Raw genomic sequence first — 24,307 nt, forward strand, 5'->3', positions numbered from 1 at the left:
ACAACACTGCGAAGTAAAAAGAAATACATTCCATACAATCATCATTGTTTAAAGTAGCATGAAATAAATTTAAAGCATACAAAGAATAAAGGAGGTGAAAATATTAGAAAGTAGTGAAAGGTTACAAACTTTTTTTTTTTTTTTTTTTTTATAAAAGAGAACGAGAGAAGTCGAAAGTTGTGAAAATAAGATTGGGTATAAGTTCATTAAAATGAATACAAAATATATAAAATAATGAAATAGATAATGATGGTATCACCTCAGATTTTGTAGAATAGATTCGTTTAAAAGTTTTCAAAACAGGCAGCTGGTTCCAGCTTTTTGCAGCGCAGTAACTAAATGCCGATTCTCCTTGTTTCAGGTTTAACACTAGGTCTGATAAAAAAGCAGACCACACCCCAACGATCGCAAAGGTCTCCGGGGATTTGTGTTTCTGTCATGTATTGTTTCTGTTATGTATTGTGGGCAACACAAACAATTTTATAGAAGAAACAAATAACCTGTGTCTGATTCTATCAAAAATTCCTGCAAAATGTTCATTATATTTGCTGTAAATGTAGAAATTACCACAAATAAAGTTGTGAAGATTCATAACAACTGCACTGCTAGTATTTATAAGAAAATATAGGATGTATTTCTGATAGAAAATACTTAAGCGCTGTCAGTAAATTATATATAGCCTATAAAATGAACACTTCTCAGCAACTTAGTGTATAACGTTTTTAAAAATGTAAAACTTTAATATTCTAGAAGATTTAACAGGAAAAATCTGATGCGTATGCTGACTAAATAATAGAGTCAGAGTGCACTCTGGTGGAGAGTGAGGATAACACCAAATCATATATTCATTCATTCATTCATTCATTCATTCATTCATTCATTGTCTACTGCTTCATCCTCCACATGAGGGTCATGGGGGCGCGGGTGTCAATCAGAATCAGAATCAGAATCAGAATACTTTATTAATCCCCGTGGGGAAATTGTTTAAGCTCAGCTGACATAGGACAAATGTTGGGGTACACCCTGGACAGGTCACCAGTCCATCACAGGGCCACATAGAGACAAACAACCATTCACTCACACACTTATGGTCAATTGAGTGTCCAGTTTGCCTAATCCTCAAATCTGCATGTTTTTGGATTGTGGGAGAAAAGCCCATGCACACATATGGGGAGATCATGCAAAGTACATGCAGAAAGGTCTTTGTTCCAAGAGGGTCGCAAACCCAGTTATTCTTGCTGCAAATCAGAATCAGAAACAGAATACTTTTATTATCCCAAAGGAAATTGCTTGTGTTACAATTGCTTCATATCAGGCTCAGCAAGTACAAATTAAAATTAAAAAAAAATTACAAAAATTCAAAAAAGCAACAAATAGAGTGTTTTTTTTACTAGGTTTATATATGTTTTTTCAGTTATTTACAGTATTTTATTGTTCGATATATTTATATTGTTTTATAATATGTTTTTTTACAGTGTAATGTATTTTTTTATTGTTTATATAGTTTTTTAAAAGCTATTAACAGTATTTTATTGTTCTTTACATTTATAGTTTCACATAATTTTTAATTACAAGGTTTTTCCATCTTATTTCTTTCATTTTGTAAAAAAATATTGAATACATACATTTTCCGTACATTTTTCATTGGTGTCATATTATTTGCAACATAATGTTTGTAAGGGCCCCCTGGGAATTTTTGCTTAGGGTCCCTACAGACTCTAGAATCGCCTCTGCATACAATACAGCATAACCTTCACGTTGGACACTGTAGTCCGTTCTTAAACTACATTTCCCATGATGCTCCAGTAGCATTGACATCATCTCAAATCGCCAACTGAACTGCTCCTGCGCGACGCACTCGGAAAAATGGCGGCACTGTTGCTGCAGGAGTTGGAGGCTTCCGAGATATCTCAGATCCCGAAAACAATTCAAACCAGACTCGAGAGGATTCTTTCCGATCAGCAGTATGAAATAGATTCATTGAAAGCACAACAGGAGCAGTTTCGGGTCGACAGCGGTGAGCTCGCCTGTGTTGTTTGTCTTAATAGCGATGCTAAAGTGTTTGAGTCGCCGTGTGAGAGCATGTTGCCGAACGTCGGAAAGTTTGGAGTACCTGTTTTTTTTGCCTTTTAACGCACAACCGTTTTAACCTCACATTGTTAAATATTTATACTTCTATTAATGCCTTTGCTGTTAAGTTATATGTTTATTAAGTATTTTGGCTTGGTCAAAACCAGACGTTATTACCCACAACCCGATGCTAATCCATGCTAAGTCCAGTAGCTTTCACGGCAAGACTCGATTCCTTTTGACAGGTCATAACCATCTTCTCACATTCAAAAACTAAATGGTAAATGTAATAATAATAATAATAATAATAATAATGATGATGTTCATTATTCAAAGTTGACATGTCCATAGTCTACATGGCCTCTTGAGAAAAACAACAACAAAGATGGTCTCTGCTGTCCTACAGCCCTTCCTGTCCTACAGAGTTGCAGATAAAATATTTCTTCGATTATTTTCCCATCCTCTCAGCTCTTGTTTTCTTATCTATCAATATGTTCCTAAGTTAAGTCCAGCCTGTTAACCAACATGTGTTTCTGTTTCCATTATTATAACACAAGATCAGTCAATAACCCTCACCTTTGTCAGAAGAACCTCTCTATTTAAGAACCCTTTATTTTATCGTTCGTGAAAATCCACCAGTCTGAAATAAGTTAAATATTTTTTACATATATTTCTTTTCTTTTTTGGATCAATTGAGCAATTTAGTTTTATATTTATTTTATACACTCAGTCGTATCTGTATCTGTTCTTTCATTGGCTTTCCTAAAAGTTTTCTGTCTAATTCAACATTTCTAATGGATTAAATCAATTTAACAAAGCAGCAAATAATCTTATTTTCATTAGTGCAATCTATAAGCATGCCTGTCTGAACTGAACTGTTCAATTACAGCATCTTGTGTTCGTGTTTTCTTTGACCTTCCTCATCCAGAACAACATGTCTTTGAAAAGGTGAAACAGCTTGGCCAGTGCCAGGGAAAATTTCTGTCCCAGACCCAAGAACATATTAAACTCAAAGAAGAGTTTACCAACCTTGGTAAGAATGAATTTGTTCCATTATTATGACTGACGACTTGATACAGCTTGTCAGGATCGTATCAACCCACTTCATGATACTGATCTTTGCTTTTAGAGGAAGAACTTAAAGCTGTGCGTGAGAAAAACAAGGAATATGAATCAGTCCAAGAGAGGCTGTCATCAGAGCGGGTAAGTGAAACAAAACCATATATTATTTTTTTATTGTTTGTCATGTCACAGTTTATAACTTCCATGTGATGTACATTGCCTAGCTATAGGGGTTAATTGGCTAGCCTGCATTTATCTTGGAAAATGCAACTTGGGCCTCCAGAATTTACCTTTGAATGTATTTTTGTAGACCCTGCTGTCCAAAGCCAAAGAGGAACTGGAGGGAGAAAAGCGAGATCTTGTGCGAACTCTGGAAAGAAGATCCCTGGAAGTGGAACATGTAAACGGTACAGCTGAATTTGTTTGGACATAATTGTTATTTGTACTTTGACAGAGTACATGTTTCATTCATGTTTCTCCAACAGATGATTTGAGGCAACTTAATGATAAGTTGGTGGAAGTCAACTCCTCTAAGATGACCCTGCAGATGAAGCTGGACGAGCTTGAAGCAGCTGAAGTCAATATTAAAGTAATTCACATTATCATCTCATTGATTCAGTATCATAACACCCCCGCACACGCCTTATTACAATCAGCAGTATGTGTTTCCTTAATCCTTATAAAGTAATCACTGATTGAAGTTGTGATGGTTTGTCATTACAGTACAAGGAGAAACGTATGGAACAAGAGAAGGAGCTTCTCTCTGGTCAAATATCTTGGCTGAATGAGGAGTTGAAGGCAAAGAGTGGGGAGCTGCTGTCTCTTTCCAGACAAAAAGGAAATGAGATCCTGGAGTTGAAATGCATACTTGAGAATAAAGAAGATGAGGCAAGCCTTTTTTTTCTTTATTTAAACAGCAAGTTCTCTGATCATTCTAATAGCTATTTTTTGTGAAAATCAATATATTATAAAGCTTGATGTAATGCACAAATCTGCTCACCAGTAATATTAAACCTGAACTGAGATTATTTCTGTGGGCAGTTTAATCTGCAAACATTCATGTTTCTTCCCAGTACTCGGTACATTTTTGTTGGGGGTAGTTGGAGTTACTGTAAGGATCTTCTTTAATCTCATGATATTTTTCTTTCTTTATTTCTAATTTCCAGGTGAACCGACTCCAAGACCAAGTGACCAGTTTGAAAAGTTCCAATGAGAATCTTCAGAGACAGAATGAGGACATGTTCGGCAAACTGAAAGATGTACGTGTGGTGTTTCTTGCAGCCTCCCTTGTTCTTCATTGTGACCCATATTACAGAGAACAATCAACATGTTTTCATTTGTATTTTTTGTTTTGTTGTGTTATCTCGTTAATAAAATAGTATCTCTGTTTTAGGTTTAATAATTGTTTCTGTAAATGTATCAATATATCTTTATTCATTTTAGGCCAAGGACCAACAAACCACCATGGAGGACAAGTTCAGAAACGAGTTGAATGCCAATATTAAGCTTTCCAATTTGTACAAGGTACGTTCACGAGTGAAAGTGCACATAGATGGTCTCGTACACAAACATAACATTTACTGCTAGTTCACAGTAATTTCTTTTTAATTCTATAGTTGTATAGTGTTCTAATCATATACTGTTTCGTAGTTCAGCAATAGAGTGGATAACTTTTTCTATTATTTGTGTTGAATGACAACTGCATCTACGTCAAATGGCTGAAAGTAGCAGGAGCTCAAATGTGTTTGCATATGTTCATTCAAAGACACTATTGACACCAGTTCAATGATATAATCTCTTTACCAGCACAGTTTGCACTTCTATTTAATTATTTGAAGGTGTTTCGTGGTGTACATAGACCTTTTTGTCATTAGCATTAGTATATGGCTTTACATGTTTCTGATATACTGGATTATTATTGTTACAACTACTTTTGGTGTTTTACTTTGTCCCTGACTTGGCTAATGGCTTAGAACTTCTTGTGGTAGCCATGATTTCAAATGTTTAAATATCTTTGTTTCTTCTTCTTCTTCTTCTGTCAAGATTTATATTCACTGACTCTTGTGCTTGCAGGGAGCAGCAGCAGATGCCGAGTCGAAAAGTGAAGAGCTGACTGGAGCTGTAGATGAGCTCCATAAACTATTAAAGGATGCTGGAGAAGGTTTGATACTGCTAAAAATAGCCACAATTTATATTTACACAATAATTGTTTAGCACCACTAAAAGAAGACATTAATTTGTTAATCTTTGTGGTCTTACTGCTTAATTCAGTCTCAGTTGCTGGTTTTCCCCAACACTTGCATATTTTTCTTTTTCTGCCACAGCCAACAAGGCTCTTGAGGAAAAAATACAGGAGATGGATGGTGCCACAGACAAGACTGTTGCTGACCTAAAGGAGAGGATCCAGAGCCTAGAGAAAGAGTTGGACAATGCCAATAATTTGCTAAGCTCTAAACTTCGAGGTCAGATAGTTGTATTCTAGTATGCTCTTTGTAACAATTTTAATGTTAAAAAAAGTAGCCCACCCAAAGTCATACAGAAGTTTTTTATTTATTCCTTTATTCCTTCATTCATTCATTCATTCATTCATCCATTCATCCATTCATCCATTCATCCATTCATTCATTCATTCATTCATTAATCAAATAAATAACTTGCAATCTGTGCTCTCCTTCTTCCAGGCCCTCTTGGTACATCAACCATGTTAACAGAAGAGCAAATGACAACTATGTCCTCAACAGCACTAGCTGTGTCCAAGATCAAGCCTGATATGAAGCTAACGGAGGTTTGTGGAGCTTAATGTCAAATCACAAAAATGAAACTTTAATGGCATGATGATATATGATGATGATTTGAAGCTTCAGTGCAGTCTAAAGCAGCTGAATGTCATCACTTGTCAGTGTTATATATATATATATAATATTTATTTAAATCCTCCTGTATCAATCTTACTGTTCTACCAACAAATGTTAATGAACAATGTTCACCTTCTTTGATACCCACTAAACTGTGTAAATCATTGTTTGTACAGAATATAAACATAAATGCTCTGTTACCACTTATTTACCAAACATGTAGAGAAGCAACCTTTTCACAATTTTGGATGAGGCTTAATGACATACAGTACACAAACAGCTGGTTTATCTACAGTCAATTTTCAGAATTCTTCTCCTCTTTCTGTTGTTGTTCTTCTTCTGTCCTTCATTTCATCTTCTTTAGGAATGTTAAATAGATGGAAGAGGTTTTTGCAAGTTTTTGCATTGAGGAACCTAAGCTAGCTAGCAAACAAAAGACCGTATCTAAGGAGCAGGTGCAGTTACTCATGAGTGAACAGTAAACCCCAGATGAAGTGCTCTCAGGGTTTTTATATCTTTACAGTGTTTGAGGAAGAATTATTCAGACCAATGCTCTGGTGCGTCATGTAGAGCTTTATTTTTAGACAGGCTTAAAAAGAATCGATACCGATTTAAATATTTAATTTTGACATGAGATGTCGTCTCCCTTTTCAGTTGTATACTGCATTTGTGGAGAGCCAGGAACAGTTGCAGTTGGAGCGCTTGGAGAACAAGCGAGTCAACAAATATCTGGATGACATTGTGCAGGAAGTGGAAGCAAAAGCCCCCATCCTCAAACGGCAAAGGGATGAGCATGAGCGCATGCAGAAATCTGTGTCCAGTCTTTCTGCCAAGCTAGAGCAGGCTGTCAAGGTCTGTGATGCATGGATAGTGCGTTTATCATGATATCAGATGTTCTTAATTTAAAGTCATTCATGAGTTTTTTCATATCCATTAATGTTTACTTCAGGAAGTGCACCGTCTGCAGAGGGACTCTGATGAGGCCAATAAGCGCTCCTCTTTGTTAGAAAGGGAAAGTCAGAGATGTGAGCTGCAGCTGGGTGACATGGCTCAGCAGGTGGGTTTGTTTTCTCCTTCAATTTTAATACTGTTATTGTTATATATTGACCACTGTAAGCTATTTTACAGTATATTCAATATATTAATTTCTACATAATATCATTGCCTTCCCTCCAAGGTGCGTGTGCTTCTGGTAGAGCTGGAAGAGGCTCGTGGAAACCATGTGGTCCATGAAGAGGAGGTGAGCTCAGCCAACATCAGCAGTACATCGGAGGTGATCAGCCAGCACTTGGTTACTTTTCGCAGTGTAGAAGAGCTCCAGAAGCAGAACCAACGTCTGCTGGTGGCCCTCAGGGACCTCAGTGATGCCCAAGAGAATGAGGAGTTTGAAGCCACTCGCAACAGGTATGTTTTTAAGTTCTAACCAAAAAAAAATTACTTTCCTAGATTAAAAAACACTACTGTGCAAACATTTAAGGTCACCCTTGGCTTTGTTTTCATGTCTCAACTTCTGTGATCATTGGTGTTTGAATTGGAACAAAGTGGCCAGGGGTGTGATTTTTCAGTTTTTAAACGGAATTCCCCTTTTTTTCGGCTTGAAAATGAGCCTCACATGAACCTTGCAGATCCGCAGCTTCTGCCACAAGTCTTCGTTTCACTCGCAGCATAGTCCGTTATTTTAGCTGACGTGCAGGCATGGACTGGCCATCTGGCGTACCAGCAATGCCCGGTAGGCCTACGCATGTTTTTGGGGCAGTCCGGGGCTGTCATAATTTCATTTAAAAAACTGGGGCACGTTAACGGCATTATAAGGCATGACAAGTTTCTATGACGACTGACCGGAAAAAGGCGCGCGTAACGTCATATTTACGTGCCTATTGATTGTTAAAATGAGTTTTTGTGCCACGGCACTGGATCCTGGCGCTGTTTACCAGTTAGCTCCTATAGTGTCGTTTAGCGTGACTACAGTGGAACTAGAGCGGTCTGTTTATTAAAGGAGAAGAGCAGTGCTACAAATAACCAGCGTACCTGTGTACTGCGTATGTGTGCCTCTGTTTAATTTAGCGTTACTTTAGAGACTCATTTTAACAAACGGAAGTTACGTAAACATGACGTCATGTGCTTCTTTCTGGTCAGTTGCCATGGAAACAGGCATGCTTTAAATTAACGCCGTATATTCCTCAGCACTATATATTATAAATATTTTTTTATGATTTTTTTGTTATCGTAATATTCGTGAAACATTTAGGTAACCAGTAGGGCTGCAACGATGAATTAATCGATTTTTTTTGTTTGTTTTTTTAACAATTAATTAGAGCTACAACTAACGATTATTTTGGTAATCGATTAATCTGTCGATTATTTTCTCGATTAATCGATGAATCGTTTGGTCATAAAATGTCATTAATTGTTAAAAAAAAGTTGATCAGACCAAAATGATTCACTTTTAATGATTTCTTTGTTATGTGGAGCAAAGAAACCAAGAAATTATGCACTTTTAAGAAGCTAAAACAGTCATAAATCTTGTTTTAATCATGAAAAACGATTAATAGTCGATTCATCAATTAATCGTTTCAGCTCTACAATTAATACAAGCTTTGTGATTTTTTTTTTAGCTTCTTAAATGTGAATATTGTCTGGTTTCTTTGCTCCATTTGACAAAAAAAAACATTAAAACTAGGTTCCAGGTTTGATCAACACTGATTAGCATTTTAACTATATTTTATGGACAAAAAAAATATTCGATTAATCTAGAAAATAATTGATTGACTGATTCTAAAAGTAACAGTATATTTCATTAATCACTGAAAAGACATCTCTAGCAGTGTTTCTTTGACAACCACTTTCACTTCAAGATGGAAATTGTGGCACTGAGGCCATCTCTCCCAAGATGAAAGTAAGTCTCTGTGAGTAGTGAAAGAGCATTAAAATTTTTTTTACATGGTTTAACTCTCTTCCATGTAGGCTACTGCACTTTATTTTAATTTTTGAAACAAAACAATGCCGTTGCATCATGGTAGGTGCACCACCACGTCATGGTAGATGCTCCGTACATGTTCCTTTTTTTGTCCTTTGCCAATCACCCCCCTGATGAGTTCACACTAAATATTAGACACTTTAACTTTTTTTTTCTCTGAAATATGTTATTTTAAAGCTATCCACGTTACCCTTATTTTCTTGATGTGTTCCATTTAAAAAGAAAAAGCCATTGAGAAATAATCATACTGTATGATATATAGCATTGCTACAACAACAAAACAGTTCTTTCTTTGGGGGGATTTTTAAGTGTTTGTTTCAAATATTTCTCTCTGATAATGTTACAGGTATGGAGAACTGGAGCAGAGTTTGGAGAGAGCTCAGACTGAGATCGAGTCACTGAGGGAGCAGCGCAGCCAACAGTTAAAAATGACTGAGTCCATTGTGAGGCAGAGGGACATGTGCCGTGTGCTGCTGGCTCAGGCAACTGGAGTTAACTTTCCTCCGCAAGGTAACGGAGCCAAGACGTAAAGCGAGTGATGATTAATTGTAATTTTCATTTATCATGATGACAGCTTCAGTTATGGTACAAGCAAATTGAAGGCATTGCTCATTTTGTCACATACTTTACTGGTCATGATCTTTATCATTTTGATACATTTCTGTGCGTGTTTCTCCTTCAGGTACATCACCGGATGAATTCTCCCTCACCTCCACTCCTCGACGCTCACCTGCAACCACTCCCACCACAGGAACACCCACTGCTCTTGTGTCCATGACAACTGAGTCTGCTGATGCAGTGGAGGCCAAGGCAGCATTGCGACAGGTTAGTGAGAATTTTTTTTTTTTAGTTCTAGGCCATAATGTCAAGGACTCTGTGGTTTCTCCTGTCCAGATTAGTTTTTTCGCTGTATAACAGCAAAACTGTATGTGGACCAGTATTTATGGATATGATATACGTTGCAGCCACCTACCTCTCTCCTGAGCTTGGTTTATTTGTTCCCCTTGACCACCACTAGATGGCACTAGATGTGTGTACATTTAGTTAGGTTCCCCTTACAACATGGGTGTCAAACTCTGGCCCGCGGGCCAAATTTGGCCCGCCGTGTAATTTCATTTGGCCCTTGAGGCAATATCAAATTAACATTAGAGCTGGCCCGCCGGTATTATTATACACTTATCTATGTGAGCAACTTTTCTCCTCAATGAAGATGACGAAAACGTTTCACAGGATACGTCTGACTGATGAACACCTTCGTTCGATAATGAAGGTTGCCTCAGCTCAAAGCCTGAACCCCGACATTTATGAACTAGCATCCAGGAAAAGATGCCAGGTATCTGTCTTGGGCACATCAGATTAGATCAGTGTGTCGCAAACTGAGCAGTAAAAAGGCTTGAATGGTTGATTTATTCATTGTTATTTTATTTTCAAATTTATTAGCTTGTGGAAAAAGTTAATGTTTATATTTACCTCAGAAGGCTGCAAATAGAAAAGAGGCATTAAATGTTTTATTTAAATTTTATTTAATATGCCATTGATGTTTTTTCGTTTGTTTTTTGAAAGTTGATTTTGCACTTTTAAGTTATATAAGCGTTTCTTGTTCCATATTCAGTGTTAAAGCAAATCAGTGTAGCAAACTGAGCAATAATTAACATTTTATTCATGCACTTTCTCTTGCTACTTCAAGGCTTGAATGTTTGATTCATTCATTGTTATTTTATTTTCAAATGTATTATTAGCCTGTGGAAAAAGTTTATTTTGATATTTACCTCAGAAGGCTGCAAATAGAAAAGAGGCATTACATTTTTATCCATCCATTATCTACCGCTTATCCTGTATTTAGGGTGCATTCAATTTTTATTAAAATTTTATTTGATATGCCATTGATATTTTATTATTATTATTATTATTTGAAACTCGATTTTGCATGTCACTATAAAGTTATATAAGCCTTGCTTGTTCAATATTCAATGCAAAACTTGTTTCGGTCCCTATTAAAAGGTTAATTTGTTCAACCTCGGCCCGCGGCTTTGTTCAGTTTTAAATTTTGGCCCACTCTGTATTTGAGTTTGACACCCCTGCCTTACAAGATGGTTCACCTTTTTCAGTAATAGCAGTAGTAAGATAATAAGAGTGAGGTCAAGGTGATTGTAAATATTTATTTAATAATCGAGATAGTCTTTTCAAGTCTAACAGTCAGTTATATATCTATCACTGTGGTTATCCAAAAATAATCTTGTCGGATCTGCAGTTGCAGGAGGTTTTCTCCAACTATAAAAAGGATCGTATGGAGTCTGACAAGACACTAACCGCACAGAGCGACAAGCTCCAGCAGCAACTCTCTGACCTCCACTCTCAGAATGCCAAAATATCCACTCAGCTTGAATTTGCTTCCAAAAGGTAAGAGCAAAACTATTCTGGATGATAATTGATTCAGAGAAGTAACTACTCTTGTGTGACTTGTGTAAAACAACGGTTGGCCATTGCCTGGAGTTAAAAGTTCTCTAATAATTACTTTCATCTTATTAATATCAGGTATGAGATGCTACAGGACAATGTAGAGGGATACAGGAAAGATATTGCTTCCCTAAGAGAGAAAGAACAGAAGTTGGCTGCTGCTGCAAAGAAGCAGGAGCAGAATATCCACACTTTGAATGAGGATTTGAAGGCTGCCAAAGAGAAACTCACCATGGCAGAGGTTTGTCTTTTTTTCCACCACATATTTTGGCCTCTATTTGTGACTGAGTGCATTGTCTTACGATGTTATTATTACGACGGGAAATGACAGACTTTGTGACTGGTTAAAGAATCTCCAATCCACCTTAACTTGTATCCTCTGCTTCTTAGGGCGGCGCTGAGGGCCTGCGTAAGGAAAGGGACATGCTGAAGTTGGTGGAGTCCAGACTGACTCAGGAGAAAGAAACAGTCCAGAGTCAACAACAGAGTCAGAAGTTGCTGCTGAAAAACCTCCAGTCTATTCAGGTGATCTAAGATTGTGTAATTTCCTAAAAACATTTGTCTCTGCTAGCTTTGGAATCTAAGCCAAATTATTATTTTCCCTCTGTTTAACAGGGGGATGATTGATAGATTATGCCACAAATTCTGTTAAATCACTTAAACATATCACCTAAGAACAAGTGTGTTCATACAGCACTTACTTGCATGAAGCCAAAAGTTTAGAATACTAACTGATGTCAGTTGTTTTTCTCTAGGCCACTCTTGAGCGTACAGAGACTGACACACGCCAGCACCTCAACAGCCAACTTGAGAAACAGGAACGAGAGATCTCCCAGCTGCAGAAGAGGCTGGAGAATGAAACGGAGCAGCGACACATTCTCAGCAGAAACCAAGAAGTAAGCATGGTTTTGACTGGTCTATTATTTCATTTGATTCAACCCTCCTCAATCATCACAATCTTTTGTTTCCCCTGTTCACACATCATGTATCTACTGTGGAGTGTTTTGCAAAAAGCTTGATTTTTTTCAGTGACCACAAATGTACCACCTGACATCCTTGCTCTCTTGTGTCGAATGGAATAAAAATGGAGCTTAAAAGGACATTTATTAGGAATTTTATTAGTGTTCCCTCTGTCCCCGTTTTCTCATGCACAGATCCAGGTAATGGAGGCAAAGAGACAACTGGAGACACAGGTGGCCTTGCACCAGAAGACCAAAGAGTTACTGAATGCTGCTGAGTTGGATCTCAATACCCTCAGGCTAAAGCAAGGCGGCAGTGATGCACGTCATGCCCTCAGTTCCCCCTCCCCACCCAACATCAGAGGTTGGTATTTGCACACTCATAGAGAGAGATGAATGTATCATGAACACACAATACACATAACAATCAATATATGTCTGCATATGTACACATACGTGCATAAAATATTCACTCCTTGTTATTAAAGTCACATTTAAATAAAGCACTACTTGTGGTAATAGTGATTGACGTTTACTCCACTTGCCTGCTAAATTGCTTGTTTTGGGAATGTAATAAATTGCAAAAAATGTTGCCCATGTTTTAAAAGTTTTGTCTTTTTACTCTATTCACTGACTCCATTTTCCCCAGAAGTCCACAAGCAGTCTGTTTTCTTCTAACCATTACATATTAATTTTGTGGTTGTCACAATGCATTATTTTACATATTCTGTTGATTGTTCCCGCTTTCAGGCCTGCAGGGCTCAGATCAAGAAAGGGAACACCTTCTGGCTCGCCTACAGTCAGCTGAGACCCAGGCAGAGGAGCTGGCTGAAAGCCTTAGGGCAGCCACCTCCACTATGGAGCAGTACAGAGTCATGGCTCAGAGCCTGGAAGAGTCTCTTCATACAGAGAAGCAGGTGCAAAACAAACATGAACTGCTTACCATTGTTCCATCTGTCATTAATCAACTCATTGCTCCCACAGAAAATGTGAAGTTGTTTAAATTAAACTAACGGTGTTGACATCCGTTAGGTAATGCAATATTTCAAATTTTTTGTGTTTAACTTTTTTTATCTAATGATCAGGTAACGGAGCAGGCACGCACATCCATCGAAGCCCAAATGAAGGAGGCAGAGGAGCGGCACCGAAAGATGGAAGAGAAGCTTTTGGAAGCAGAGAAAGGGAAGCAAGGCCTAGAAGAGCAGAACAAAAGAACTGTAGCCTCACTGGAGGAACAGGTATAGTGTAACATTCCAGTCAATGCATTTGAACACCGTAGTGTTATCCAATTTTTAGTTTCCATTGTAAAAATAAAGAGAGTCTTAAACATTGTCTTTTATTGACATGTGTGCATTTGTGTCAGATGAACAATCTAAGGAGAAGTTTAAGCACTGCCCAGGCAGATCACCAGGAGGCACTACAGCGAGCAACATTGATTGAGGCCCAGCAGCAGCTGGCTTTGCAAGACAGCCAGGAGCAGGTAGGAAACTATTAAAATAAAGTGATAAGCAACTCCCAACATAAATTAATCTGATCAGATCGGTTCACCGACCCCGATGTCAATCCCTTTTCTGTTAATAAGGCTAAGCTGGCAGCCGAAGCACAAGATAAGTATGAGCGGGAGATGATGTTGCATGCAGCAGATGTGGAGGCCCTGCAGGCAGCAAAAGCTCAGGCTCTTCAGGCTGGTGAACTCAGACACCAGTTGGAAGAGAAAGCACAGAGAGTCAACACTGAGCTACTGGAGGCCAGGATCTCCTGGGAGGAGCAGGAAAAGATCCTCAAGGTTGGTATTGGTGACAACCGAATATTAAATTTGAAGATGTTTTTAAAATGTAATAAAAGTGCTGAAAGATCTTTACACCTTCTCTTGTAATATAGGAGGAGATGTCAAAAATGGAGAGTCGCTATGACGAACTGCAGAGGCAGAATGCTCTTCTGCATGAGCAGATCCAGACAATGAGCAGCAAGATGGCTGATGGTCTGCAGCGAGCTGCCAGTGACAATACTTTGAACATCTCTTTGAATGAAGAGGGCAAATCTCAAGACCAAGTCCTTGAAATTCTTAGGTAATACATCTCACATAATGGATGATGTGTCCTCCCACTTTCTCCATCTCTCTGACATTTTGTAAAACCCCTGGTCATGATCCTTCAATATTCTTTTCTCTTTTTGACTTTTGGTATGAATCACAGATTTGTGCGTCGAGAGAAGGAACTCGCTGAATCTCGTTTTGAGGTCGCTACTGGTGAGACTTTGCATTATCGTCTGAGGGTGGAGCACCTGGAGCGAGAGCTAAAGGAGGTGCAGGACAGCTTGAGTGCTGCAAGGGAGAGAATGCAGGTATGTCTGCTTTCTTTTTGACTCTCTGACCATATGTTCAGCAATTATACTTCCTATAGACATCAGTCTTAAACACATTTAAATAGCTGCTTGCAGATATTTATGCACTTGTATCCACTTATTTCACTCATTTTCATTATTATTTATGTACGTTTGTTTTTTAGTAAAGACAAAAATGGTGTTACTCAGTATGTGACTAAAAGCTCAATGATAATTTGACTCAGGTGACATCAAAGACTCTGGCTCAGCACGATGAGCTGATGAAGAAGACTGAAACAATGAGCATCCTCATGGAGACCAACAAGATGCTGAGAGAGGAGAAGGACAAGAAAGATCAGGAACTGCAGCAAACCCAAGCTAAGGTATTGGTTCCATTTTATACAGAATGCAATGTAGTGGTTCTGTTAAATCTGGTGTGTACTCCTATAGTATTCCTGTGCCCAATAATGATCTCTATAAATGTGAAAATCCATTTTAACTTCTCATGTGCATTTAGGTGCACAAACTGGAGTCCAACATCCTGCCACAGCAACAGGCCAACTCTGAGCTGAGTGAGAAGAGTGGCATGCTGCAGGCAGAGAAGAAAATATTGGAAGAGGAGATCAAGCGCTGGAAGGCTCGTGCACAGGTGAGCGAAAACACTGAACTGTTATGTCTGCCGATGTAAAAGGCAAGATTTACCCATCATCTTTATACAAACAAGTACAAGTCTGCATCATTTAAGGTCAAGTTAAAGTTCAAAGAGAATTTTTTTATGTTTTATCTACTGTTTTTCTAGTATTTGGTGAGTCAACAGAAAGATACAGATCCAGAGGAGTATAAGCGTCTGCACTCTGAGAAGGAGACACATATGAAACGCATCCAGCAGCTCACTGAGGAGACTTCCAGACTTAAAGCAGAAATTGCCAGGTTTGGGACAATGAATGTTGCAACTACTGAAATGTTATTGAGGCGTATAACCGTATCATTAACTCTCTCCAAATCTTTTAATTTCCTTCTCTTTAGGACCAGTAACTTAACAACATCCCTGCAAGCTCAGATACAGAGCTTGCGTGACAATATTAGTAAGGTGACTGATGAGAAAAATTCCCTGAAAAAAGAAGTGGATACGAAGAACCAGGAGCTCATAGAGAAAATACGAACCATCACTCAAGTCAAAAAGATCGGACGCCGCTACAAGACTCAGTATGATGAACTCAAGGCAGAACATGATAAGGTGAGCACTCGGAAGCCTTTGACATTAAACCAAAACATAAAAAAGGTGTTTTTTTATCTATAATCAAAACTTAACCATCATCTGTGCTGATTCAAGCTTAAATAAGATTGTGTACTGAATTTACTCCAGATGGTAGCTGAGGCTGCAGCAGGTCCTTCCCAAGAAGAGGAGGCACGTCAGGCTTCAGTTCAAGAACTCCAGAGCCTCAGAGATTCTCTGAGTCAGGCTGAAGCCAAGACCAAAGAGCTGGAAGGGCAGCTGGAGAATGTCAATAAGGTCTAACCTGATATAATCATGTCTTCCTAAACAGTCAATCCTCATACACTATGATCAGCTTTGTAAATGCCATAGCTTTTATATTTTAAGCAGTTTCCAAAATATTCTTGTGAGGAGCAGGATCTAGTCATTGTTCTTTCCTTAATTTAGTTCCATCATATATAAATATTATCATCATGTCATCATGACCCACCACAGGTGGTGACAGAGCGTGAGACTGACGTGCGTAATGCCCAGGAACAGTCCTCCAGGCTACAGACTGAGGTGACCAGGCTGAGGCAGGAGTTGCAAGATAAGACTTCTCATGAGGAAACGCTGAGGCAACAGATGACGGACAAGGAGGAGAAGACCAGGAAGGCCATTGTTTTTGCTAAACAGAAGATCAACCAGCTCATGAGTAAGAGGGTGTTCTATAACTACTGCAATGTTGTCTTTTATTATTGTGGTGTTGACCTCACACCTGACAAATGTCTTTCCAGGCAGCAAAGACCAGTTGCAGAAGGAAAATGAGGAGCTGAAGCAGCAGCGCGAGGAGCTGGAGGTTCGAGTGAGTGCTCTGAAGTCTCAATTTGAGGGTCGCTTAAGTCGGCAAGAGAGAGAACTGAGAGACCTGCGAGGTCAACAGGAGAGACAAGAGCAGAGAGATGAGCCACCTGAGGCTGGTCCTAGCAAGGTGAGTCTACTACGATTGTTTACACAGACCACCAGTTTAAAATCTAACCAAATGTTTCCAATTTTGTTCCCTAAAACCAAAGAATACATTGAACTTAAACTCATAAACTGTGTTATAGTAACTGTTTCACCATTAGCAATGCCTTGGATTCAAGTAGGACAATGAATAGATTGGACTGAAGAAGACCTTCTAACGGTGTTGCAGTGTAATGACTCCCTGCATCTTGTTGGTGTCCATCTTTATTTCCAGACCCAGGAGCAGCAAAGGAGCACAGAACAGCGACAGATCAGTTTGAAGACGACTCCAGCTGCAGACAGGGGCAGGTAAGACAAAACCTCTGAAACTACCAATTGTTCATATTTTTTCACTGCAGTGAAGCACTGTATAGAGATGAGATCCACATACCACACTTTTCCTGCAGTTCTGTAATATGACCAGGATGCTTGCTTTGATTTGTTCAAAATATCCCTTTATTAAGTACACATTCGTGGAATTACTCATATTCTAATCTTTGTCTCAGTGCCAGCACTTCTGAACCTCCAACTGCCAACATTAAGCCAACACCTGTAGTCGCTTCAGCCAGCAAGCAGCCTGTCAACCCGGGTAACAAACCCACTCCAAGAGCAAGCATCAGGCCCATGATCACTCCAGGGACTGTACCCACACCAACACCCACAGCTACAGTCATGCCCACCACGCAGGTGGAGACCCAGGAAGGTATGTTCACCACAGCACTTCACCTAAGATCCAACCCAGCTCAAAGAGGATTGTAATTGTAATTAAGCAGTTCAAGTTTAGCACAGCCTCTTTATGTTGAAATTTGGTTTAACTTAATCTGAATCTTGTTTCACTACCTTTTTAATTCCTCTACAGCCATGCAGTCGACTGAAGGCCCACCAGTGGAGCATGTGACCGTGTACGGCAGTGCCAGCGGTTCAGTGCGCTCTGCCAGCCCCAATGTCCAAACAACTTTAGCTGGCCCCATGTTGACTGTCCAGCAGACCCAGACACAGGCAACAGCATTCGTTCAGCCAACCCAGCAACAGAGTGTGAGCCATACAGAACCAGCCAATCAGGAGCCACCACCTGTGGTCATTGAGGCAACACCCAGTTCTCAAGTCGAATGGCCTTCAACTTCCTCCACCTCATCTGTGTTTGGCACTGGTAAGAAACAAAGCTGTAAATGTTGAAGTAGCTGTATGTAATAAATGTATTAGAGCAACCGGAAGGTTGTGGGATTGATTCCTGGCTCTGCTAGCCTACTTGCCAATGTGTCCCTCAAGACTATTAACTGCATGTTTAATGCTGCTGGCAGCATGTGAGTGGGTATGAAAGATGTGTAATAGAAAAAGTGCTGTGCAAAGATGCACTGTATGACAGAGTGAATGGGTGTGAATGGAAAAAACAGTAACGTAAAGCAGCTTTTAGTGGCCATCGACACTTACAACATTATATTCACAATATAAGTCTGAATTTACAGCCACCAAGTTCTGTTAATGTTTATGTTGTGGAGAAGGTACAATTGTAGGTCCTCCATGGATTTGTCTCTGTTAGTGTGGAATTGGGTCCTCAATCTGCCTGGCAACCTTGACTCTTGGGGATGAGGGAAAGGGGTCGATACTCTCCAATATTTTTCATTTGGATTGAAGTACCCGTTAAAACTGTACTTGCATGTTTTACATGTAGCTCTTCTAAGATAATTAACTTATCATATGAGTGTGGTATTATCAAAATGATGGTGAAAGGAATTTTCAGCCTGCCCATTATGAGGATTTTAATTATTTGCTTGCCACATTTTTCGGAAGATTTTAAATCTGTATTAGAAAGTGATCTGAATCATAGCCGTGTATTATCAGTTTCAGCAACGCCTGGAACTTCCACAATGTCGAAGAGGCCCCGAGAGGAGGAGGAGAGCTCCACCATGGTCACAGACACCGAGGCGACCCAGGAGGACACGTCCAGGGCTCCCATACCCAAGAAACTGCGCATCATTCAGAGAGTTGGCCCAGAGGTGAGGGGATTGCACTCAAAACTATGGAATATAGTCATTTATATTTTAAAACGTTGGAGCCGCTCTGATTGTCATGTTCTCTCATCAGGAGGAGGTGCTGGCTGACGACAGTGCTGAGGCCGACAGTGTGGTGCCAACAGACAGTCAAGATGTTGCAGAAAGCCAGGTTGGCCATAGAGATGATCAGAAAATTCCTGATAAAATTTATATTTTTTTATCAATATGCATCATCTCAAAAAATGAACACATTTTTTTCGCCTGGTTGAACCCACAGAAAGGCAATTGGCATTCATAACACCAACATTCATAACTAACAGCTGTGCTGGCAACCTTACAGTTATTGCAGGTTGTAGCTTTGTGTTTGAAATGATGCTGCAATTTACAGTGCTACGTTCCCACTGATGCCAATCTGAGCTGAAGCTGATGAAAAACCTCTGTGCACTGCAGTCATTTGACCTGGGAATGTGAATGTAGATGAAACACTTTCTCACTGGTCAAAAACCCATCTAAACCCACATTTAAATGGCTCCCAGGAATGGGGTCTCATTAAACTGTCATTCTATATCATCTTCAATGCTCTTGTTAAACCTAATGTTTTTCAGATGGAAAATGCATTTTCAGTTTACTGTTTTACTTTGCTAGAAAGAGTACATACAGTGCAAGCTGTTCCATCTGCTTCTCACTTACTGTGTCACCTGCCTTTACAAAAGCCAACTATGTGTTTTCTTCCCACTGGAAGAATTCTAAATCAATACATTGTCTTTTTATTTATTTATTTTTTAAACAAAAATCTGTCTCTTATCACAAAACTCAGATACATTTCTTAAGTTACATACTTACTTGAAAGAGAAGTTCATGATGATCATGCCACAGTGCTGTGATAATTATCTGTTGATACATGTAAGGTGCTTCAAGATGTTTACACCTTCAACAGTAACAAATGTTGTACATGTTTCAGGCAGAGGAATTTTCAGCTCTAGAGGAAGGAGAAGACGGTGCAGCTTCCCAGTCCATGGCAATCGACCAGGAAATGATGCTGACACAAAGTGATGGCCCAGACCAACTGTCACAGGAAGTAATTGTCATAATAACAGACACGGAGAGTGATGAGGACCAAGAAGAGGAAGAAGAAGAGGAAGAAGAGCAGGTAGAGTGTCGTTTAAAGGTGTCAATAAAAACACCATTCATCAGCAGTCGCATGTTTTCTTCCTGCAACTAATTTACCTTTGCTCGACGTAGGATTATGATGAGGAGGAGGAAGAGGAGGAAGATGAAGAAGACGATGAAGAGGAGGGGGATGAAGAGGAAGACGAGGGAGGAATGGGGGAAGAAGGAGAGGAAAGTAACGAGGGCAGTGGAGACGGCAACGAGGCTTATGAAGAAGACGACACAGAGGTTCGATTACCTGTGAAACATCATGTGCTCTTGGTTACAACTCTGACCTTTTGTTCATGCTCGCCCACATTTAGCTCGCGTAGTTAACCACGTTAACCCTTCCCACACTTTCAGTCGGAGTTGTTGTACGTGTCCCTTCCAGCTCACACATTCAGTTTTTCCACACCGTCTCGTTTAACTGCAACTTGAATCTTAGCCTGTGATGTAAGGTTCTGTCTGTGTGAGCTGTGTGTTTACCTTTTCACCCTGGTCACAGTTGCACATGTTCTGTGGGATGAGACAGTGTCTGCAAAGTCCATTTTCACAGCCTTTCTCCTGTAATCAGACATGTCTTTTGAACCGACATCCTCCGTTAGTTTGTTTGGATCAAATAAAAGTATAGTAGGCACATACTGTAACAGCTGCAACAATGGGTTTTATTACAAAGCAGGAGAACATGTCTGTCTACAAAATTAACTTTTCCCCTTTTTTTTCTTGCTAATCATTTACACTTTTCTGTGGACTTGTGGGTTGGTGTCTTTCACAATTTCCTTTCATTACTTACTTTTATTCCTTGCCTTCTCAGGGAGCTGATGTAACAGACCCTGGCACAGAGACCGAGGAGAGTTTGGGGGCGTCTGACTCCACCCAGAGGCCTGCAGATTCCCAGACACCCAGCCGTAAGATCCAGGAAACCCTGTCAAACACACATGCGTACATCCACCTCAAACTCACCACATGTACTCATAAGCTGTCCCGCCATCCAATTACTTATCTGACACTTGACACGATGACTGAGAAAGATGTAATATGTTGTCATCTGACTAAAAGCAACTCAATTGTTTGCCAATATTAATCTTTATGAAGACAACATTACTTCAAAGTGAAATATCTACTATTATTATTATTTATTTATTTGATGTTAAAAGTAAAATCGGATTTTAATGAACAACATTTTGAACATGTCTGTTATTTTTCTGTTTAACTCTGACTTAAAAATGTTTCCTATTTGAACTTCCATAAATCCATAACCTCATGTTTATCTATCATTTTAAACATTCTGTGTTAAAAATTATCTGGATTTGTATAAATAGTTTTGATAAGTAGTTTCGGTCATGTTTTATATTCGTCGTTTTATACTTCAGCACATCTTATTTTAACCTTTTTCGTATACTTTTAGTTGAGAGCATGGAGGCCTTTTCTACAGAACAACCCATCTCGAGCTCTGGCACACGCATGCCCCAGTCACCACGGAGACCAACACACCAGCTGCCCCCCCGCCTGAACATCCACTCTGCCCAGACGTCTGAACTGGGACCACCTGCTCAGGTTCAGGTATGAAGAATGAGTAAATTGATAATAAGTTTATAAGAAAGAAATCCGTGGAATAACTAAAGACACTAAATAGATAATGATAATAATTCATTTAGGGTAAAATAGAGTAATAAATATACCTAATATAACCTATAACGAAAGCTTCTTCTTTTTTTGTACGTCTACATTTACAGAGAATCCCTGTACGTCGTCAGTCAGTGGGGAGAGTTCCTCAGCTCGCTCCTGGAGTGTCGGTCAGCGCTGTGAGTCTCATCTATGATATGGGAATGTCTCATGCTTGACAGTCGGGCATCCGAGTTCAATGTGACTGTTTTATTGTCTTTGTATCCAACACTTTTCCATTTGTTCTTTTGCAGCAGCACTACTTTGATGATGATGACAGACTGGTTCCCAGCAATCCCACTCTGGCGGCATCACACCGTGATGGGTCTGACCAGGCCATACAGTAAGTCTCACAGAAACTGGAAGCCACGACTTCCCAGGATCATGAAATATTCCAGGATTATTTGTAACATTTCCTAGCATTAAAGAACTGAGTTTTGTGTTTGCATCAGTTCTCCCCAAGTGGCTGGTGTGCCCCGCTTTCGGTTTGGTCCTTCAGACGAAGTTCCCCAGACCAGCTCATCTTCACACTCTGATCTGGGACATCTTGCATCACAAGGAGGTTACTCCACCACCATTTTGTCCATCCTCTCATTCCAAAACACCATGTTTTTTTATATACATATATATATATATGTATATAAAACCTGTCGTTAAAGCAAATAAATTCTTGTCTTCAGGTCTTGGGATGTATGATAGTCCTTTGTTTATTGGATCTCATGAAGAAGACTCTGGTGGACGCAGTGTTCCCACCACACCACTACAAGTTTCAGCACCAGGTATTTTTGTCTTTTTTGTTGCCATCGGTTAACCTTTTAGCCCCAGCTCACTTACTGTTCCTGAAAGCACTTGGTTCACTGAGATATTGTCGTATTATCAGGTGCTGAAAACCACTTCATGGAGTTAATCACTTTGTTGATTGTGATGTTTTACTCCCAGTAACAGTCTTCTCAGAAGTGGCTCAGTCTGACACCACTGAACACGCCTCCCAGTCTGTTCCCATGGTGAGCACGTCCACACCAGGGCTGGTGGTGCCAGGAGCAGCCGGTACAGGGGAGGAGAGAGATGATGTCTTCCTGGAGCCTGACACTGATAGGTGAGACTCACTCCTCTCCACTTATTGTCAGTCCTGGTTTGTTTCTGTTTAGAGCTCTAACATGTGACTTTGCTGTCCTCGTCTGGAATTGGAATTACTAAGTGTAAAAATGATACAGGTTGAAAAAAAAAAGGTGATTTTCTTATGTTTTGTTCACAGGTGATTGTGAGACTGCATGACCACATTGTTTTCTGTATTTGTAGCAGGCCCAGTGCTGAAGCGTCAGTGGACCCTGTGGTGTCTCAGACAGATGTGGAGGAGCCAAGTCAGCCGTCTGACAAGGCTAACCTCCCCTCCACCAGCCAGGAGCCCTCCTCCAGCTCTGCAGGTACAAATTGTCATGTGATGCGAGTTCACTTGTCTATCTTCAGTGTTCAGTTCTGACTGCCACCCCACATCTTTCTAGATACTAGCACCGCTCCACATAAACCCTCCAGACTTGGTCCCAGCAGACAGCTGCAACGCTGGCCAGAGAGTCGTGGTGGACGCCTGAAGAGAGGAGGTAACTTGTTCAATAATATACACACCTGACTGGGTATCCATGGAGCTTACAGTAGACTTAATGTAAACATTAATTATTTATTAGTTTAACATTTATTTCACCGTGAATAAAAACTAATTGAGGTTAAAAAATCTCTTTTGCAAGAGTGTCCTGGCCAAGAGAGGCAGCAGTACATATAGGTTAGGGCACAGACACAGGTGCTCAAGCATACACAAGCAAAATAAAATACACATAAAAACTTCTTAAAATAATATGTTAAGTAGTTTTTATGTAGTAATTAATAGTTAGTTATTCATAGTTAATAATTATCACACTCTGTTTATTATACAGTGGGATAATTATTCAGTAAAATCAGTAAAGTGAATCCAGGCAACACTACATCCATACTACTACTACACTTCCAGGATCTACATCCATATCTTTGCCTCAAATGAATTCAAAAATGGTGTCTGAGACGGTCCGTTTCAAACAATCCTGTAGTTTTTTCCAAGAAGAAAGAGCCAGTTGTTACCAAATGATCGCGGTGCAGCATGTTTTTGGCAGGTACACATGCTTTGTGCATAAAAACGTTCTTTGCATCATCAATATTCGCTCAAATCAGGGTACAGCTTTTGTTTTATTTTATTTAATACATGTTAGTGTGCATTATTCATTTTAAATATAGATGACAACATACAGTGAAAATATAGAGGAAAACACATTTTTGATTATATTCCATGTTTTTTTTTTTACAGCCACTGTACAGATATATTTCATCAGTAAAGTGTGCTTTGGTTTTTTTTTTTAAAAAGCTTCTTTTTTTCATATCATCAGGTCAGGCATTTCCTTCTCGGGGTGTTCAAGGGAGACGGTTTGCCAGATGAAGCAAGAATCAGAAAACACCACATCTGTTTTCAGACTCCCCTCAGTTTTCATATCTGTTCACTTGTTTTTGTTTTTAAAAGTATCTTTTTTAATTGGTTCATGGTGAAGCAATGTGTTTTATGACAAATGTAATAA

General features: G+C 39.4%; 1 protein-coding gene across 1 annotated transcript; it reads left to right on the forward strand.

Annotated features, from left to right (window-relative positions):
• Positions 1 to 1,866: 1,866 nt before the first annotated feature.
• Positions 1,867 to 24,285, forward strand: tprb (translocated promoter region b, nuclear basket protein; the record flags this gene model as incomplete). The annotated part of the gene is made up of 51 exons (XM_083888777.1): positions 1,867 to 2,017; positions 2,999 to 3,103; positions 3,200 to 3,273; positions 3,443 to 3,539; positions 3,618 to 3,721; positions 3,856 to 4,020; positions 4,299 to 4,391; positions 4,576 to 4,656; positions 5,206 to 5,293; positions 5,457 to 5,594; positions 5,814 to 5,917; positions 6,642 to 6,839; positions 6,937 to 7,044; positions 7,165 to 7,391; positions 9,311 to 9,474; positions 9,647 to 9,789; positions 11,216 to 11,364; positions 11,500 to 11,662; positions 11,812 to 11,946; positions 12,177 to 12,317; positions 12,576 to 12,744; positions 13,131 to 13,297; positions 13,466 to 13,618; positions 13,744 to 13,860; positions 13,963 to 14,166; positions 14,262 to 14,449; positions 14,576 to 14,723; positions 14,948 to 15,085; positions 15,220 to 15,351; positions 15,502 to 15,632; positions 15,729 to 15,939; positions 16,069 to 16,215; positions 16,414 to 16,612; positions 16,695 to 16,888; positions 17,138 to 17,211; positions 17,409 to 17,605; positions 17,762 to 18,052; positions 18,745 to 18,899; positions 18,988 to 19,065; positions 19,858 to 20,046; positions 20,139 to 20,294; positions 20,860 to 20,953; positions 21,454 to 21,608; positions 21,782 to 21,850; positions 21,965 to 22,053; positions 22,163 to 22,272; positions 22,391 to 22,489; positions 22,650 to 22,806; positions 23,010 to 23,134; positions 23,213 to 23,308; positions 24,122 to 24,285. The coding sequence occupies 51 exons, from the start codon at positions 1,867 to 1,869 to the stop codon at positions 24,169 to 24,171; spliced, it is 7,110 nt and encodes a 2,369-aa protein (XP_083744903.1). The 3' UTR covers positions 24,172 to 24,285.
• Positions 24,286 to 24,307: the final 22 nt, after the last annotated feature.

Source organism: Microchirus variegatus (genome assembly GCF_963457635.1).
Source record: "Microchirus variegatus genome assembly, chromosome: 4".
NCBI lineage: Eukaryota > Metazoa > Chordata > Actinopteri > Pleuronectiformes > Soleidae > Microchirus > Microchirus variegatus.